This window comes from Apteryx mantelli, chromosome 2 (genome assembly GCF_036417845.1).
Source record: "Apteryx mantelli isolate bAptMan1 chromosome 2, bAptMan1.hap1, whole genome shotgun sequence".
Lineage (NCBI taxonomy): Eukaryota > Metazoa > Chordata > Aves > Apterygiformes > Apterygidae > Apteryx > Apteryx mantelli.
Genome location: NC_089979.1, coordinates 108,356,856 through 108,374,386, shown reverse-complemented (window position 1 = coordinate 108,374,386; position 17,531 = coordinate 108,356,856). Strand labels below are relative to the sequence as shown.

General features: G+C 39.8%; 1 protein-coding gene across 1 annotated transcript in view; it reads left to right on the top strand.

Annotated features, from left to right (window-relative positions):
- CNTNAP2 (contactin associated protein 2) overlaps positions 1-17,531 on the top strand; it is a 1,164,397-nt gene that overhangs the window by 1,049,097 nt on the left and 97,769 nt on the right. Inside the window, exons 17-18 of the mRNA XM_013955738.2 lie at positions 12,980-13,198; positions 15,665-15,901. Of these exons, the coding sequence (XP_013811192.2) occupies positions 12,980-13,198; positions 15,665-15,901 (456 nt within the window). The remainder of the gene's footprint in view (positions 1-12,979; positions 13,199-15,664; positions 15,902-17,531) is intronic.

The window sequence follows — 17,531 nt, the reverse complement described above, 5'->3', positions numbered from 1 at the left end:
AAGTCAAAGCACTTTTTTTTTTTAAAACCTCCAACACATCAGTTCTGTCTCCCATTCTTGTATACCACTCCATGATACTTTAGTATTTTTTGTAGATTTTTTCCTGCACTGCTGCAGAATAAAGAAGTAGACAATACCAAAGACATTAGCACTCATTTTCTTTTTGCAGGTTTTATCCTGTATGTTTGCAACAGCAATCTACAAGCATAGTTTTCACAGAAGACTATCTCTGTTTAAAGCTTTCAAAAAAGGGAAGCCAGTTAGCAGGATCAGTCCACCCTGCAACCCACTCTTCATATACAGCCTCACTACATTGAAAGTAAACTTGAGTCAGATTTTTGGATGGACTTACTGTGTTGGGACAGTGCCGAGTGCAACAGGGTCCTTACCCTGACCGCAACTTCTGGACAGTCAGAGAAATATATAATAGTGAAAAATTGCTTATAAAACAGCCACTACAAAAGACTTCTATGGCAGGAAGGGGAGAGGGAAAAAAGCTTGTATCAGCATGCACACCTGGACAGATTTTAATATTTTGGCAGCTGCCACCCAGGCATCTAAATACCTTTAAAATTCTTACCGCAATTTCCAGCGGAACCTACATTTAATTTACAAACTACAGAATAGAAAATACACCAGAAAAGAAAAGCACATGGGCAATGTGCTCTCTCAAAACCACAGCATAAAAGAGTGACAATCTTGATGTCTACTTTGCAGGCCTGTGGCAGTCTCTTACCACTTTTAGTATGATGCATTGTTTACAGTTCTGGCTGATTTTTGACATTCAAATGCTAAATGTATAAGGGGTTATTGAATATTCTCTGTATCTACTTGTAAGTATCCAGTTCTATTGTTCAGCATTTTTGTAGAACTGTGCCAACTTGAAAGCAATTTTTCATAAAAAAGGGACCTCTCTCCCCTCTCAAAAAGTACGCCTGATATTTTACCATGCTCTAACTGTAATCTGATTTCATGAACATTAGCATCCATTTTTATTTTGCCTTTCACCCACTAAAAATAACTACCAATTACAGCAAACCCTTAATAGGCTGCATGAAAGAGTTCACAGAATCACAGAACAGTTGAGGCTAGCTTGCCTCTGCAAATCTAGTCCAACCCCCCCTGCTCAAGCAGGGTCACCTACAGCATGTTGCTCAGGATTGTGTCCAGACAACTTTTGAATATCTCCAAGGAAGGAGACTCCACAGCCTCTCTGGGCGACCTGTTCCAGTGCTGTCATCCTCACAATAAAGAGGTTTTTCCTCATGTTCAGACAGACCTTCCTGTGTTTGTTTGTGACTGTTGCCTCTCATCCTATCACTGGGCACCACTGGAAAGAGTCTGGCCTCATCCTCTCTACACCCTCCCTTCAGGTACTTATACACATTGATAAGATTTCCTTCCTCAGCCTTCTCTTCTCCAGGCTGAACAGGCCCAGCTCTCTCAGCCTTTCCTCATACAAGAGATGCTCATCCCTGCATACTTGGACAATGTTCCTATGTTCCTCTCAAGTGGCTTGTGCCTGCTTCCATCTTCTGTGCACTTCCATTTGAATTTTGCCAGGAGCTCCTTGTTCATCCATGCAGGTCTCCTTTCCCCTTTGCTCCACTTCTTTCTCATTGGGATGCCCTGTTCTTGAGCTTGCAGAAGTGATCCTTGAATATTAACCAGCTCTTTTGGACCCCTCTTCCTTCTACAGCCTGGACCCTTTCCAATGGGATTTTTCTCAGAAGGTCCCTGATGAGGCCAAAGTTCGCTCTCCTGAAGTCCAGGGTTGTGATCCTACTTTTTGCCCTGCTTCCTCCTCACAGAATCCTGAACTCTACCATCTCATGGTCACTGCAGCCAAGGCCGCCCCCGACCTTCACATCTCCAGCCAGCCCTTCCTTGTTTGTTAGTACAAGGTCCAGCAGCACACCTCTCCTTGTTGGCTCCTCCACCACCTGTGTCAAGAAGTTGTCACCAATGCTCTGCAGGAACCTCCTGGATTGCTTGTGCCTAGCTGTGTTGTGTCTCCAGCAGATATCAGGGTGGTTGAAGGCCCCCATGAGAACCAGGGCCTGGGATTGTGATGCTACTTCCAGCTGTCTGTAGAAGGCCTTGTCTACTTCTTCCAGATCAGGCAGCCTGTAGCAGACATCCACAACAATACCACCCACATTAGCCTGCCCTTTAATCCTTATCCATAAGCTCTCAACCCTCTCATTATCCACCCCTAGGCAGAGCTCAGTACATTCCAGTTTCTCTCACATGATGGGCGAGTCCCCCGCATCACCTTTCTGGCCCATCCTTCCTGAAAAGGACATAGCCATCCATGGCAGCATTCCAGTCACACAACCTATCCCACCATGTCTCTAACTGCAGTGAGATCATAGCCCTGCAGCTGTACACAGATCTAATTCTTCTTGTTTATTCCCCATGCTGCATGCACTTGTGTACAGGCATTTCAGAGAGGTATTCGAGCATATGAGGGGTGCAAGAGGATTCCCCATAGTCTTGTAGGTACTTCCTTGGCTGCATGCAATTGCTGGAGGTATCCCCACTTGAGCCCTGTTTTGCTGACTTTATGGTCTCTGTAACTCTCCCCTTCCCCCATCTTTCCTAGTTTAAAGCCCACCTTACCAGGTTGGCCAGCCTGTTGGCAAAGACACATGTTCCCCCTTTAGTGAGGTGGATCCGATCTCTCCCAATCATATGGGAGTCTTCGAACAGAGTCCCACAGTCACAGAAACCAAAACATGACACCAGCAATGCAACCAGTTGTTTGCTTTGAGTATCCATCTACTCCTCCTCCCATCCTTCCCCCTCACTGGGGGGAATCAAGGAGAAAATAACCTGGGCCCCCACACCCCTGACCACCATCCCCAGAGCTCTGAAATCCCATTTGATACTTTCCAAATTGCCCTTGATATTGTTGATACCCACATGGAAGAGCAGCAGGGGTTAACAGTCAGACTGGTGGACAAGCCTCAGCAGCCTTTCCATGACATTTTGGATTCAAGCCCTGGGCAGGCAACAAACCTCTCTAGGCAAGAGGTCAGGTCAGCAGATGGGTACCTCTGTCCACTGCAGCAGGGAGCCACCCACAACAATCACTCACCACTTCTTCTGGGTGTTCCTGTGTGGCACAGGGTCTGTCAGCCCAGTTGCTTCACTTGAAGTCATGCCCAGCTCCTCCTCAGCTTGGAGGGCACTGAACCTAACTGCAAGTTTTCAGGAGCAGCAAGAGCCTTACTCTTCATACAAGAAGTGACTGGTTTCCAACTTTCATCTTCTACAGAGTTACAACTTACTGTTCCACACAGCACAGAGCCTGTCTGCATCTCCACTGCTGTTGGGGATTGAGACTCTTGAAACCACAGTCTCTGAAACTATCCTCTCACTTATCTTCTCCAATGTTATGCAGCCTGCTGACTTCTTCCCATAACTCCTTTACCTGGCAACACAGCTCATCCACAACAGCCCACCTTCTGCAGAAGAGTTGACTGTCAGCCCCAGCCTCACAAAGAGGCCCCAGGCACTCCCTGCAGCCTGAGACCTGCATCCACCATCAGAAGGCCTCTCTGGGTGGAAGCTTCTGACACAGCTACAGGGGAGTGCACTCTGCAGCATGTCATAACCATACCTGAGGCATGCTACTATGACTGGAGACAAAGACACCCTCTTGCAAACCACTGCACCTGCTCACTACCCCAAGAGCAGGGCTCTGGGCTTGGCTCTTATATATGCCTCTCCCTAGCCTTGACTAACAGGGTGCTTGACCCACCCCAATCAAGAGTCAGCTGAAACAAAGGCCTCAGCTCCCTCTGATCGGGGCAACCAGCAGAGCTCATTAGCAGCAGCTACACTTGGCTAGAGCTTCTCCCAGGAGAAGTTAAGGCCTCTTGTAGCTGTCCTTGCCTAGCTCTCCTTACCTGTCAGCAGCAAGCACCCTCTAGTTTCTCAGAGAGTCCCCAGAAAGCCCCCACAACTTCCAACAAGGTTCTCAGAAGTTCTAAGCAGAGCCCAGACACTGGTGCACACACTGCTGTATCTGTTTGCTGTCTCTGTTAGCTGCACTCATAGCTGGTTTTCCCCTTTATTGCGATATCTTCTACTGCAGGGGACCCATTCAGTTTCATGGTAGAGTCTTTCAGTTAAGAGGATATAATGAAGTGTATTATAACCCACTACAGATAGGAAAGCACACTCCTCCTCTCCTTTTCCACTCAGTGCACTGACTGCATTTCCCTTTGTGTGAATCCTCTCTCACAAAAGAGACCCAAAATTATTGGTCCTATTTTTTTTAAGTTTTAGTACCTTTCATGAGATGAAGCAGGCAAGTATTTACTGGAAGAGGGCTGAATGGGAGGTAACATTGTCTATTTGAAATTGCATTGCCTTAGAAATAAAGCAAGTAGGTATTTTTTCAAACTCTACTCTGACCAGCTGATGTCTGACTTTAAACAAGTCATTTCACTTGCCTTTGCTTTGGTTCCCTGTTATATAGGGGTGGTAATGATGTTTTTCTTTTTTGATGTCCATGGCTAAAAATTGCTACATAAACTAAAATATAATCATAAAAATATGAGTTGTTTCCAAATGCTTATGTACCAAATAGCTCAAGTGCAGTTAGCATAACTGAAGTAATTAGTAAATAATGATAATAAACAATTATCTTCTGAGGGCATGTTTGGCCTTTGCAAAGTAAGATCATGAGAAAATTTGGTACTTTCATTTAAATGTAATATTTTGTATCCCCTGAAGCAATGTTAAATTCCAGCTTGAATATGAAGCTAATCTACTGTGTAGGAAGGTTGGTATTTTTGTTTGGTTGTTTGGTTGATTGTTGAGTTTATTTTAAAGTTAAATACAAATAATTAATTATTAGTCATTACCAAAATCAAATCCCTCCTTATTTTTTAGTCCTCACAGATGCTCACTCGCAATGACGAAGGTGCTGTATTCAATTCTGTCTCCCCTTCATACTGAGCTTCAGCTCGCTAACATAATGGCTTTCTACCAGAAACAAGCTGTAACTGAGAAGAAAAGTGCTACATCTAATGGATATGCCTCTTTCTAAAAGCAACTTCTTACCCTTCTGAGGGCAGACTACAGTTGTGAATAGCCCACTCTGATACGAGGACTGTTGAAACAGTGCAGCTATAAATGTGCGCTTGAGGAAATGACTGTACATAGTATCCCATTCTATTATTCCCTTAAATACTAAAAAAAACCAGAGGGAAAAAAAAGTGCTGCTAGCTGAACTCTGTATAAAATGGCAATCAAGAAGCACTGAAACATGCCTGCAAATGTTTTAGAATATATATAGACAGGGATGGAAATTGGTACAAGCAGCATGTGCGCAACAAAATTAAGTTTGATGCCTCAGACTAACCAGCAGAAACAAGAGAATAGTGAACTATAATGTACTGTTTATTTATTTATAAATAACATTGTAATTTCTCTGTCTTTCTTAATGGGACTCAAGATGAGTAGTCATGCAGTGGAGAAAAGTGGAAAATGCTGGACTCTGTGATTTACTTTCTGAAACTGAATCAAGCAGGACACAGCAATAATGCACACTGTAGATGGCAGAAATGTGGATCACACTAGCAAAATCTGTATTTAGTAGGAACAGTTAGAATCCTCTAGCCACGTGAAGGCAGAGGAAAGCCCTCCAGGTGCCGTGCTCCAGAATCACCCCTTTACTGTATAGTGATACACCATTGGTAATTGCTGTATTTTTTAGTTTCCTTCTTCTACCTCCAAGCATTACTTTTGCCTTATCTAGCATGAGCTTCAACAAGCTCACAGTTATGTTCTACTTCCATCCAAACACAGAGGCAAGTATTCAGCATTATAGCTAATCAGGGGAAACAGATAACAAACTGATTATCATCAGCAAATGACTAGTGCTACAGTCCATCAGCCTTCTTTTCCACTGAAGTTGTTGAAAAAAAAAAATTACAGTGCGCTTAAACTAACACCTTGTAGAGAAAATAAGATGCTGTCCTTCAACTGCCATGGCAGGAAGCGAACCATATACCAATATACCTCTATACCAAGCCTTTCCTACCTTCAACTTCTGCCTTCCCTTCACTTGCCTTTTCCACAAAACTTTTCTGCTATCTGCTCTCCCATGAATTTTCCAGTACTGCGCTGCAATGTAGTAGAGTACTTCTGAGGCGCATGGTATATACTGAATATCTAAGATTAAAACCATAGGTGAAGATACTAAATTTCAAGGGCTCGGCATGGAGACAGCACAGTAGGCAAAGATGACTAAGAGGGAGTCTAATCCGATATAGGCAATGAAGATGGAATAAGAAAATGACTAGTTATTCAGTCAGGAAAACAGGTATATGAAAATGCATTTTAACAATCATAAAACAAAATGCCAAAAGAAGGATTTCAGCATTTTTAATTCACATTAATCCAGAGAGGCTTGGTTCCAGTAGACAGAAGAATAGGATTTAGGTTTATTTGTTCAGTTGTTGAAACCACTAGTCCCATTATAAATCTTACTAAAAATAAGCTGGGAAAGCATCATGGAAGATGTAACAATGTAATGTGGAAGAAAACAATGTATTAAAATTTGCATCTTTTAAACATGAAATAAAATAGTTTATTAGTGTGCAGACTTGTCTTACAATGTGACAACATAATTATATTCATTAAAAAAAAGCACCTCTTGCCTAAACAGACCAACATCTCCCAGCAGATCAAATTCCCTGTCCATTCACAAAGAAATGTCATTGCAAGTTTGCAGTGACCAGGTGTAGATAGTGCACACACAGCTGAGACTGAATCAGGTGCAGTCTGGCTGCAAACTAAATGGTGGAGAAAATGAGGATCAAAAATACAAGAAAGGCAGGCACTCCAAAGGACGCTCATTTCTGCATTTGACAAAGCCTTTTTCTTTTTTTTCTCATTCTGATTTCTTTTGATCTGTAGGATACTTTAAAAATTCCAAAGTAAAAATGTGAAACAAAACACACTGACAATGTCATCAGAAGTTTCAGATATTCTGAAGAATTCTGAATCCACAAAGAATTTCTAGAAGAGTTTAATAAATCCTATTCACCATAAATGCAGTTTCTTTAATCTTGGTAAAAAATGCCTTTGCATTTATATCAGTATCTTCTCTAAATATTATGGTATCACTTTTTCCAAACCTTCAATGGTTAAAACCATTCACTTATACATGTTTTCATACCTTTACCTTTCATCAGGAAGCTAATTTCTTTTCTCCTTTCAATAAATGTTTCTGGTGTTCCTACTATTGAGGACAAAATGGCTTTTAAAAATCTTTTCCTCAGGCAACAGTAATTTCAGTGAGAAGAAATCAGTAATATTGTTACAGAATGTCTGGAATCACTGATATTTAAAAACTAAGTTTACAGCAAAATCACTAAAAGTGTTAGTGCTAAAAGCTCTACTTCCTTTTTCACAGAGAAGTAACATTTTATCAATAAATTTTATCCTAAGGATTGTTTACTTCTCACAGAATATTAGTTTGTTTTACTGACCCTGACTTGTTATTGTATTACATGTGGTGGACTGATTTATACCATGAAAAGTGAGTGTTAAATGATGTTAAATCAAAACGATAGCTTTAGCCACCCTATTTTTCTTTTCTTGGTAGTTTCGTAAATAACTCCATAAGATCCAAGGGGGTGTAAAGTTGCGCCACCTTTTTCGTTTGGCTTTTTAACCTACAGACAAATGCAGAGTGTGTCCAGTCTGCACAGTGAACCCCCGTGTTAGAGAGATACCTGAGCTAATTCTGAGAAAGTTAACATGTCTGCATAGCTCAGCTCCCAGCTATGCTGGGTTTGATCCTAGATGCAGTATAGCCTCTCATTAGGACTAATTACTTTTGGCACAGCATCATGATGATGCAGCTGTGCAGCTTCCAGAGCTAGTTCATTTGGCACTTAGCTCAGGGATCACCGCAGTCTGTGGTGTGGATGTGCACTAAGTCATTTGGTCAAATGAGCAAAGCTTTTGTTCAATAGTTCAAATGACCATTTCATTTGGGAATTTGATAAATGATGAAAACTTGCAGATGCTTAGTCCAATTACTGAAAACGCGGTCATGATTTTTGATGACTACCTGATTATTAACAGTCAATTAAGCTACAGAGTAATTCCTGTATTGTAGTCAAGGAACTTGAATCAACAATTTCTCTATAAAATGTTGTTTTGGTAGCATTGTTTTTTAGTTTTGTCCCTCGATAAGCTGCCTCCTCAAAGCAGGTCCTGTGTTCCAATACAGCACTTCAGGGAAGCATCTGAAACCCCTTTCACATATTTTGAGCAGCCAGGAGCAAGCTATCAACACTATTTGCATGTTCACATGGCCATCTCACCCCTGTGCAGATGGGGGCAGCAGGGCAGGTAATTTAGAGGTGACTTTGTAAGACTACCCTAAAACTCAGCTATCAGATTGTTAGTGGGAAGGGTGGACAAGTTGTGCATTTACTTGCACAACTTTAATAACCTAGAAAGTTGACTTTTTCCAGAGTCTACTGAAGTCCGTGGAAAGAATCACGGTACCTACAGATATGAGACCTGGTCTTCAAACTGGAGACGGATTCCGTATATATATACATAACCCACAGGCTTCAGGAGCATTTAGCCTCTAACAGTTGATCAGATTTTCATTCATTTTCAATCATTTCACTGAATTCTGTCTCCTAGTTTGGTCACTGAGCTGATAGTCAGAGGTTATATTTAAAAACAAGTTGTCCAAGAAGTTTTACAGATGCCGCTCTTCCAGATATAAAATATTTTCAAACTGTTGATTTCATGGAACAAGCAAGCAAGGTGGAGAGGAAAAATATCTATCTGGCAGTTAAGAGTCTATGGTTTATAGCTTATTGTTGTACCCTGTTTTACAGGCAAGTAAGTGAGCTCAGAATCTAGCCATATACAGTACCAAGGCATTTATGTTCTAAGAGTGGGATTTCAAAAGGATCCTAAAGAAGTTAGATACTTTTCCCTTTGATACAAGTCAACCAAAACATTGGTGAGTCCCATAGAAAGGTATATAAATACATCAGGGGAGTCAATAGGAAAAGAATACAAGGAAGAACCTAAAATTATCCTTTTCAGGGAAAGGATAATGAGAGAGAGGGAGAGAAAGAGAGACACATGCAAAAATGCCTATGAGCAAAAGATTGTAATCCTTCCCACTTCATTTTTCATAGCTGATGTGTCTTTGAGCACTTCCATCTACTGCTCAGCATCTTGGGAACACCCAGCTGTCTGTCAGCGTCTCTTTCTTTGGCGGCTGGCTCATTACATCTAGGGATTCTAGCCTGCTATTTATCGGCAAGGATCAAGCTAGAAAAATAGGAAGAAAAAAACTTGAAACATAAGGAATTCTAGCAAAATGGGAGACTTGCTTATTCATAGATCTTAAAGGCCGGAAAGGACTACTAGATCATTTAGTCTGACCTGCTGCATAGCAAAGGACATGGAAGTGCTTTCCACTTCCCAAGCCTAAGAGCTAAAGCATATTTGTCAGAAAGCCTTGAAAGGAAGAATCCAAGAAACACAGAACCTCACAGACAATACAACTCTGTCCCTTTGTGTTGTGGGCAAATGCCTCATAGATCTCAGACAGGAAAACTGTGAGACCTGAACAGAACTAAAAACAAGTTACTGCTACACAGTAAGAACAGCGAGAAGGGCATTTTATTTGCAAAAGTTGCACTTCTCTATAATTCTACCTTCTGAGCAGACGGCTGCAAATGACCTAAGACCTTAAAAAATTGAATCGGTGAAAGGATCATGTTCAGATTTAATTATATGTAATTGTTCAAGGCACAGTAAGGGTAAAACTATGTGTAGCCACAAGTCTCAGTTTATTAAGTGAATGTGTGTGGCAGGAGCACATAAAAAAAATTCACCCTTGTTCAGTTTTATGGAATTTTCATCACAAAACTTTGTACTGACTGACTACACTAACAAACACATTTATTTTCTCTGTTGATTTCTTAACTAAGCAACTTCAGATATTTGTTCAAGTCTGATCCCCATTCTCATTTCTTTGAACAACTGACTTGAGTTTTATGGTATTTGGTTGAATAGGAAATAAAATGGTCATTAGGTTAGCTCACATCATGAGCTACCAAGTGACTGACCAGTACAAATATCTGCTACCTGTGCTGCTGATTTGTTTTTGAAAAATCCTACTCTGGTCCAGTTGGTCACTGTAAACAAATGCCAACTTGTGAACATATAAGTTAAATGTTTTCTAATCCTCCCCTTTGAAATTCTGTCAGAATAGTACCACAGTTCTGTGGACCCAGGGTGTGTTTGAGGCAAAGATGCCACATTCTGCAAAGTAAGCCATACTTAGGAAAAAAAAAAAATCGCTACTTGTCTATATAATGAATTATACTGAATTTCTGAATAAATTTGATGTTCTTCCAGTTCTATTACGATGCCAGTACTAATCATTTTACCTAGAGATTCCCCTGGCTGAAGAACACACTTAAGCTGTAGACTCAAAAATTCATTCAGACAGAAATTGAGAATTAAGAGTCAAAACCAGTGATAGAAGTCACCTGTAGGACATACCAACATGCAGCCTTTGCTCATCTGCTGAAGCTTTTTATATTGACATACTTCATATTTTTTCAGCCCAGCAGTCTAACAAACAAGTGTTTTATAAAACCCCCTTGTTTTACATGAATCATGTTTTTAGGTTGCTTGGGGATATGTCAACACAGCCCATAGATTTTGTGCTTCTCTTGTACTTCTCTAACTTCCAGGAGGTCAGAAGGTACATACACTGAAAACAAACCTTTGATGAGGAGATTTTTCTGCAATGCTTTACCTCCCCAAATTGTAAGATTAAATATAAAAATCTAATATGAATTTATGCAGATGGTATTCTTGCTTTTATATCAAAGTTAATAATTTTCTCCAATAAGTATAATTACAGCAGAAGTCTTTATAGTTGAAGTCATTATAGTAGAAGTGTCTCAGGCTGTGTTACAGACTCCAGGCTAAAGTCATGCATAAAGCTGGACTGTGCAAGCACAGAACTTCTACTTGAAATATCTCTGTTTGCCAATTCTCTACACTTCTCTTCCTCTTTTAAAGGAAAAATAATTTTCCTTTAAAAAATTAGACCTGTATCTGCCTGTAAGACCAAGAACTTGCAAGTCCAGAAGTACTCTTGTAGAAGTTTTCAAAATGCTGGATGGGGTTACACTCAAGGCACCCACTAGGGATGTCAGCAGTACTACCAGTTGCCTCAGGGTAAGAGGAAAACTCTGCTAAGGAGTTCTCATTCTTACAGCCCTGTAGACAGACAGCTTTTGGGAAGCAATTCAAGCCCAACAGTGAAGAGATCAGAAGGATTTCTTCAAAGCAAAAGCAATGGAGAAATACACACACACTCTTGAAAATAGACTTGAACATAAGTTATAACTTAAATACTGGAGAGGCTTTACTCTAATTTCTAATTTGCCCAAGTTTACTGGCAGAACCCCTGAATTTATAAGACATGATAACATTGAAATGAAACCTCTTTACTTTTTTAATGGCAAGCCTTAGCTCATACAGATTTTCTGTCTAGTAAAGTGCAAAAGGCCAAACAGACTAAACTTATGGTTTATGAAAGGCAGTTCATTCAAGAAATGAAACTGTTTCAGTCAGCAGAGAACAGAGAGTAATTCAGTAATTAAATAGGCTTTTAATTTTCCTTTTAGTAATTACTTTTGCAGAAAAAAAAGAATGAAAAGTGTCATTTGTATAATACATTTTGTTTGAAAGAACATTTTCTGTAAAAAGTTTATTCTTTTCCTTCCAGATTTCATAAAAATGTCTACAGTTTAATTCAGTCTGACAAAAGCGTTGTGAAAATCTACTAGGACATGCACAAAAAGCATTTCCCACTATTTATCAGTATTGTTAGTGATAATGATCATTGAGTGGCCAATCTACCACTATTTATCAGGCTTGCTGAGTGCGATTTTGCAAGACTGGTTTATTAATTCAGTCAGTCAAATGAGAAGCCACAGCTGAACTGAAAACATAGTTGGGCACTGGATTTTTTCAGATGAATAAAAAAGGAGCTATGACTTTTCCTTCTTATATGTAAGAAAAACAAACTAAATGGAACTCTCAGTTGTCTTTACTTCTAGCTGATATGTCAGTGAATAGTGAATGCTATTACTGGTAACTCTTTCATCTGATGTTCTGCTACCATAAAATAATTGCAATAGCCCCAAATTTTATAACCTAAATTTCAATAGGAAATTCAAAATTTTATTTCTTTAATCAAAAATCACCTATGTGTTATTAATCATGCTCCCTGTTTAATAATTAGTACCAATTATGTAATTTGCAGAGTAGGACCTGAAGAGTTGTCTGTTAGAGCATAACAGACATTTATAAAATTTCTGAACATTTCTGTATCATTGAAAATCATGAATTGAGCACTATAGTGCTGCCTAAGAATTCATTCCTTTTTCAGCCATAAAATCTCATGTCATTCATTACTGCTGCTTCATATATTTATTAGTTCATTGTAAAAATTAATTATTCCTCAAAAGAAAAAAATACAGACTTCTTCTGCACCACATTTTTGTCAAAATACATACTTACCTAAAAAAGAAAAAGCTATGAAAATTGGAAAATGGAAAAATCAAAAATGAATTTCATTGTTTCACTCTCTTTTGATGTTTTCTTCTAAATGTTAGTGAACATATTTTTCCAATACTACTGAAAGTATATAAAAATAATATAAAATAAAAAATCTTATTCAAAGATATAGTTTGTTGTGGTTAAATTTTAAAACTTAAATGCTTAAAACTTTAATTTCTTTTCAAGTGAGATGGAACTAAATATGCTTACGAATTTAGAAAGGTAGCTGAGCAGTGTGTATCTTTAATACAAATTAATTCCTTTCTGTTTAGGAAGAATAAGTGAATATGGTTGCAACATAAGATGTATTCCTTTTTGCTTGGTGTTTCAGCTGCTACAGAGGTTTCCTTTTCATTTGATGTTGGAAATGGACCTGTGGAAATCGTTGTCCGGTCTCCCAGCCAGCTCAATGATGACCAGTGGCATCGGGTCAATGCAGAGAGGAATGTCAAACAGGCCAGCCTGCAGGTAGACCAGTTGCCCCTGGAGGTGCGGAAAGCACCGACGGAAGGACACACGCGCCTGGAGCTGTACAGCCAGCTCTACATTGGTAAGATGCAGGGGCGGGAACGAGGCTTCACTCTCACATACTGAATTCTCATTGCCTGGTGTCTTGTCAGCAGCAGTTAGTTTAACAGGTGAAGTTTCCCTCCTGAAGCATTTGCTTGACAGCACACACACAAAAAGAAAAAAAAAGAAAAGCATCTCCATAATTATAGAAATAAGAAGATCAACTAAGAGAAAAATATTCTATGCTGGCAACTTGGCATTTTGTGTTCCTTCCCATGCAGCTCATGCTGAAAAGCTCCTCTAGCAGGGAATAGTGCCAAACTCCTTTTTTGCAGGGTCTCTCTCATACGTTCTCTTATTTGCCATGGAATTGAAAAATTCTGAGAAGCTCATATCAGGAATGCATGTGCCTGCAGTGCCCATCCTGGTAGTGCAGCACTTTCAGCCTCCTTAGATTTGGCCATTGCCCATGCTCTTGTATTCACGGCTCTCCCAGCAATATTCTTCCTTTAGTCCCATGGGTTGTTTGCCCATTTGATGTAGTATAGCATGCTGTTGCATCACGCAAATGGATCAAGTTAGTCCGGCTGCTTTCTGGAGTTGCTACTCTCCACTGCATTTTGGATATATTATTCCAGCAGCACTTGTGTTTCTCTAGCTGTTAGCCCTGAAGCTGTGAAGTGCAGACATGCTGTACATCATTAGTTGGAATCATATTTGCATTAAATAATAAGCAAAGAAGCACTTTGCTACTTCTCTAGATATCTGTCCAGAGGAGAAGAGGTGAGGGGGAAAGAAAAAAGAATCAGGATTAGCCAGGGTTCAACAGAAGAAATAAATTCTCTGGTAAATAGCAAACTGTCACTGCAGACTGTGTATGTGTCACCAGATGTGCAGTCATTATTAACAAGCTCAGTTTCACCTTTACTGTTGACCATGATCTCAATGAAAGGCAGTTTCCAAACAGCTGAAATATGTTTGTTTAGAAAACCTTTTCAAAGAATCTTAACCTTTTAAAAGAAACGTCAAGGATTTTGCTGAAAACAGGAGGAGCTGCAGAGATCTTGGGGAATTGTTAATAATTGTTAATTGTTATAGGTAGTTTTGAATTAACTGGTACACCAACAGTGTTCAGAAATACTTAGTGTTTGCATTGCCAAAAACTGAATGTCCGAATCTGCACCAGATTTTCTTTCTGAATCATATCCATTTCATGTAACTTGGTGATTGGGGCACGCATCTCAAAAAACAGAGTCTCTGATTTAAATTCTTATCCTGAGTCAGACAGAAAATTGATTTGAGTTAGGGTGCCCCAAATGAACATCCTGAACATCAGGGCTGGAAGAGTAATATTGAATAAGAATTATTTTGGTGCCTCCTGTTCTACTATCTGTAGAATAATTATCTATTCCTTGGGCCAAAGAGAGAGCATGAGGGATGATGACTTCACGTCCTATGGGCTAGGACACTCATCAGGAGGGAAAGAAGGGAATTAGATCTATTAGGATTTATTTCCTCGCCGCCGTGTACATTAGTTTATGTAGAGTGGAACCGTTCCAGAATGCCCTCTCCTGAGGGGCCTCCCCTTACCCCAAATTGTCCATTTACCACCTTTTGATTTGAAGCAGCCTGCTCTCTTGATCTGTGTTTATAGTCCTGTTCCCCACCCAGTTAAATACCAGTTTCTGTGCTCTGCTGAGGTGAGTGTTCAGATCTCCTCAGGAAAAGGGAGGGCTCTGCAGCATCTGCAGTAGTGCAGTAACCACAGGGATGAGAGGAGGAAGAGGAGAAAGAATGAGAGCCACTCGCTGTTATTTGCTTGCGTTTTTTAGTTTTTTGGTTTTTAATCCAGCCCCAGACAAGGTATTTGCTAGCTGAAACTACATTTTTCAGCAGGTATTTTCCAGGGAATAAAAAAATAACAGTTCTTAGTGACTGCTAAGAAATGCCGTCCCAACCCAAATTTTCAAATACAGCTCTTCAGTGTTATTTCCTTCTCCCTTTACTCTGGCAACTAAACAATACACCTGATGCTGTTTGGAAATGAACATCTGTATTTCCTATTGCAACTGAGAGTGAGGATTTAAATCTTTTTCCCATTTCCCCATCTTAACTTTGAAAAATGTAACACTGCCTAAGGTATTATGGCATTATTAGTAGCATCCATCATCACTAATCATATGGAACATAAGGCTGTATCTTAGCTAGAGATCCAAGCCTATTACTTTCATTGTTTTCTCTAAAAATCTTGAAAAGAAATGAAGTCTTCCAGCAAAGGACTGGAGTCTCTGCTAATGTAATCAGCCAAGGCACCTACTATTTATTTCTGGTATGGTCTGAAAGCTTAGATTTGATTGTCTTCTGCTTCCTTAGCGCATGGGAATTCCTTGGCTTTTCAGAGAAGCCACTTCTTTCCAGCTGTCATCACAAGCTTGGCCGGATAGTTCCCATAAAGCAACAATAAAATCTGTCCAGTGTTGTCCCACTGTTTTGCATTCCCTTTCAGGTGCTGCTGGAGGCCAGCGGGGCTTTCTAGGTTGCATTCGTTCATTGAGGATGAACGGGGTGACACTGGACCTGGAAGAGAGAGCAAAAGTCACACCGGGGGTGAAGCCTGGCTGCTCTGGCCATTGCACGAGCTATGGAATGTACTGCGCAAACGGTGGCAAATGCGTTGAGAAGTACAATGGCTACTCTTGTGACTGCTCCAAAACAGCCTACGATGGACCATTTTGCATAAAAGGTAAATTTCTTCATGCAGGAGGCATAGTATGAGAGGAGAAAAAAACACAATAGAATCAATGCTTCAGCTTTTATTAATTAAACAAGTAAATCCTGTTTAATACTTCTTACAATCGAGTCAAATTATACTCCCAGGGATTTATACATGATGATTTAAAACCAAATCTCTCATTAGTGATAATGTATGTTACCTATTTAAATCAAATAACACAACAACAAAATTAATCAGGAATGCCTGTACTCATAGCGGGTCTGGCAGACTGTATTCCACAGTCCTGAGCTATTGAATAATAAATTCCTACTAGCATAATGTAATGTTTATTCCTTTAGACAAATATGAATTTGAACAAAAGCTACCTATTCTGATTTAGAAATGTACTTGGAGATACGTAGGTGTGAAATTTGGGTTGAATATTTTATAAACTGGGGTGGGGAGGCAGCATTTGGATTCAAAATTCTTTCCATTCATAGCCAGATCATGTCCTTTAGTGGTTCAAATTGGGTTAGAGATTGAGCTTGTCAGGTTAAGAGAAGGTACAGAGCTCCCACATCCATGTTAGTCCTTGGGAATGCCAAAAGCATGGACTGAACTATCAAAATCAATGATTGTTAAGAGACTGTTTTATTATTGACACATATGCCTATATAAGGAAGAGAGACAGGAAGGAAGTGAAAGACAGAGGGTTCTTACATGCTAAAAATGTGTGGATGAAGATGCTTATTTATTTCCATATGATTTTGTTTATTTGGACTGGAAATGATTGTGACAAAGTAGTAATGGGAAATACAATTTCCCAAATGTTTGCACAGTGTGCAGATTTTGTGACCATTCATTTCCTTTACATTTCATAGGATATTCCCATTATATTCTCCAAATATTCTTTTCAGCACTTTGAAAGAATTCATCACATTTTTCTGAGGTGCTAGTATTTCTCACCAGCTTTCTTTCACTGTGTTTTTATTGGTATATAAAATCATCCAGTCTGTTGCTTTTCCTAAGCATTTCTAAAAGCTGTCTCACAGGGTTGTAATCCTACAGTTTCAACTACGAAAAGTGAACGTTTCTGTCATAAGTATATGTGACATTAAAGGAACTTCCAGTCTCATGAACTGCTCTTCTTCTGCTTTTAAGTTACCCACCATACCAGGACTCCTGCTGGCAGGTTGGGTCATCAGTGACCAAATACCCTTAATCAGTTCATCTTGCTGGTAGGGAAAAGCTCCTGTCCTTTGGCATTCTGTTCCCCAACTCCTTCATAACTTCTCATCTTTTCAAAGACATGCTTTGAGAGTTAGTTTGAAAATACCCATACCCTGCTCCCTTGCAGCCATACTTAGAAGCAGCTAAGTGTTTAGGAGAAAGAGCCAGTCATGTATTTTCTCCTCCTGTGCTTCAGCCTGTATCCACCTTCATTTCGTTGTATCAGAACACAGCTTTGCCCTTGGTGTACAATAGCTCGTACGTTGGAATATCCTCTTCTAAAAGCTAAAAAGTCGTTTTCACATCACCAGTTATTCTGATGAATGACTTTTTATAAATTCCAGTAAATTTGATGTATTTTTAGTGCAGCTGAAGGGAAGCATGTGACTGCTGCTCTGCTTAATGGCTTAATGCTTGCATACCAGAATTT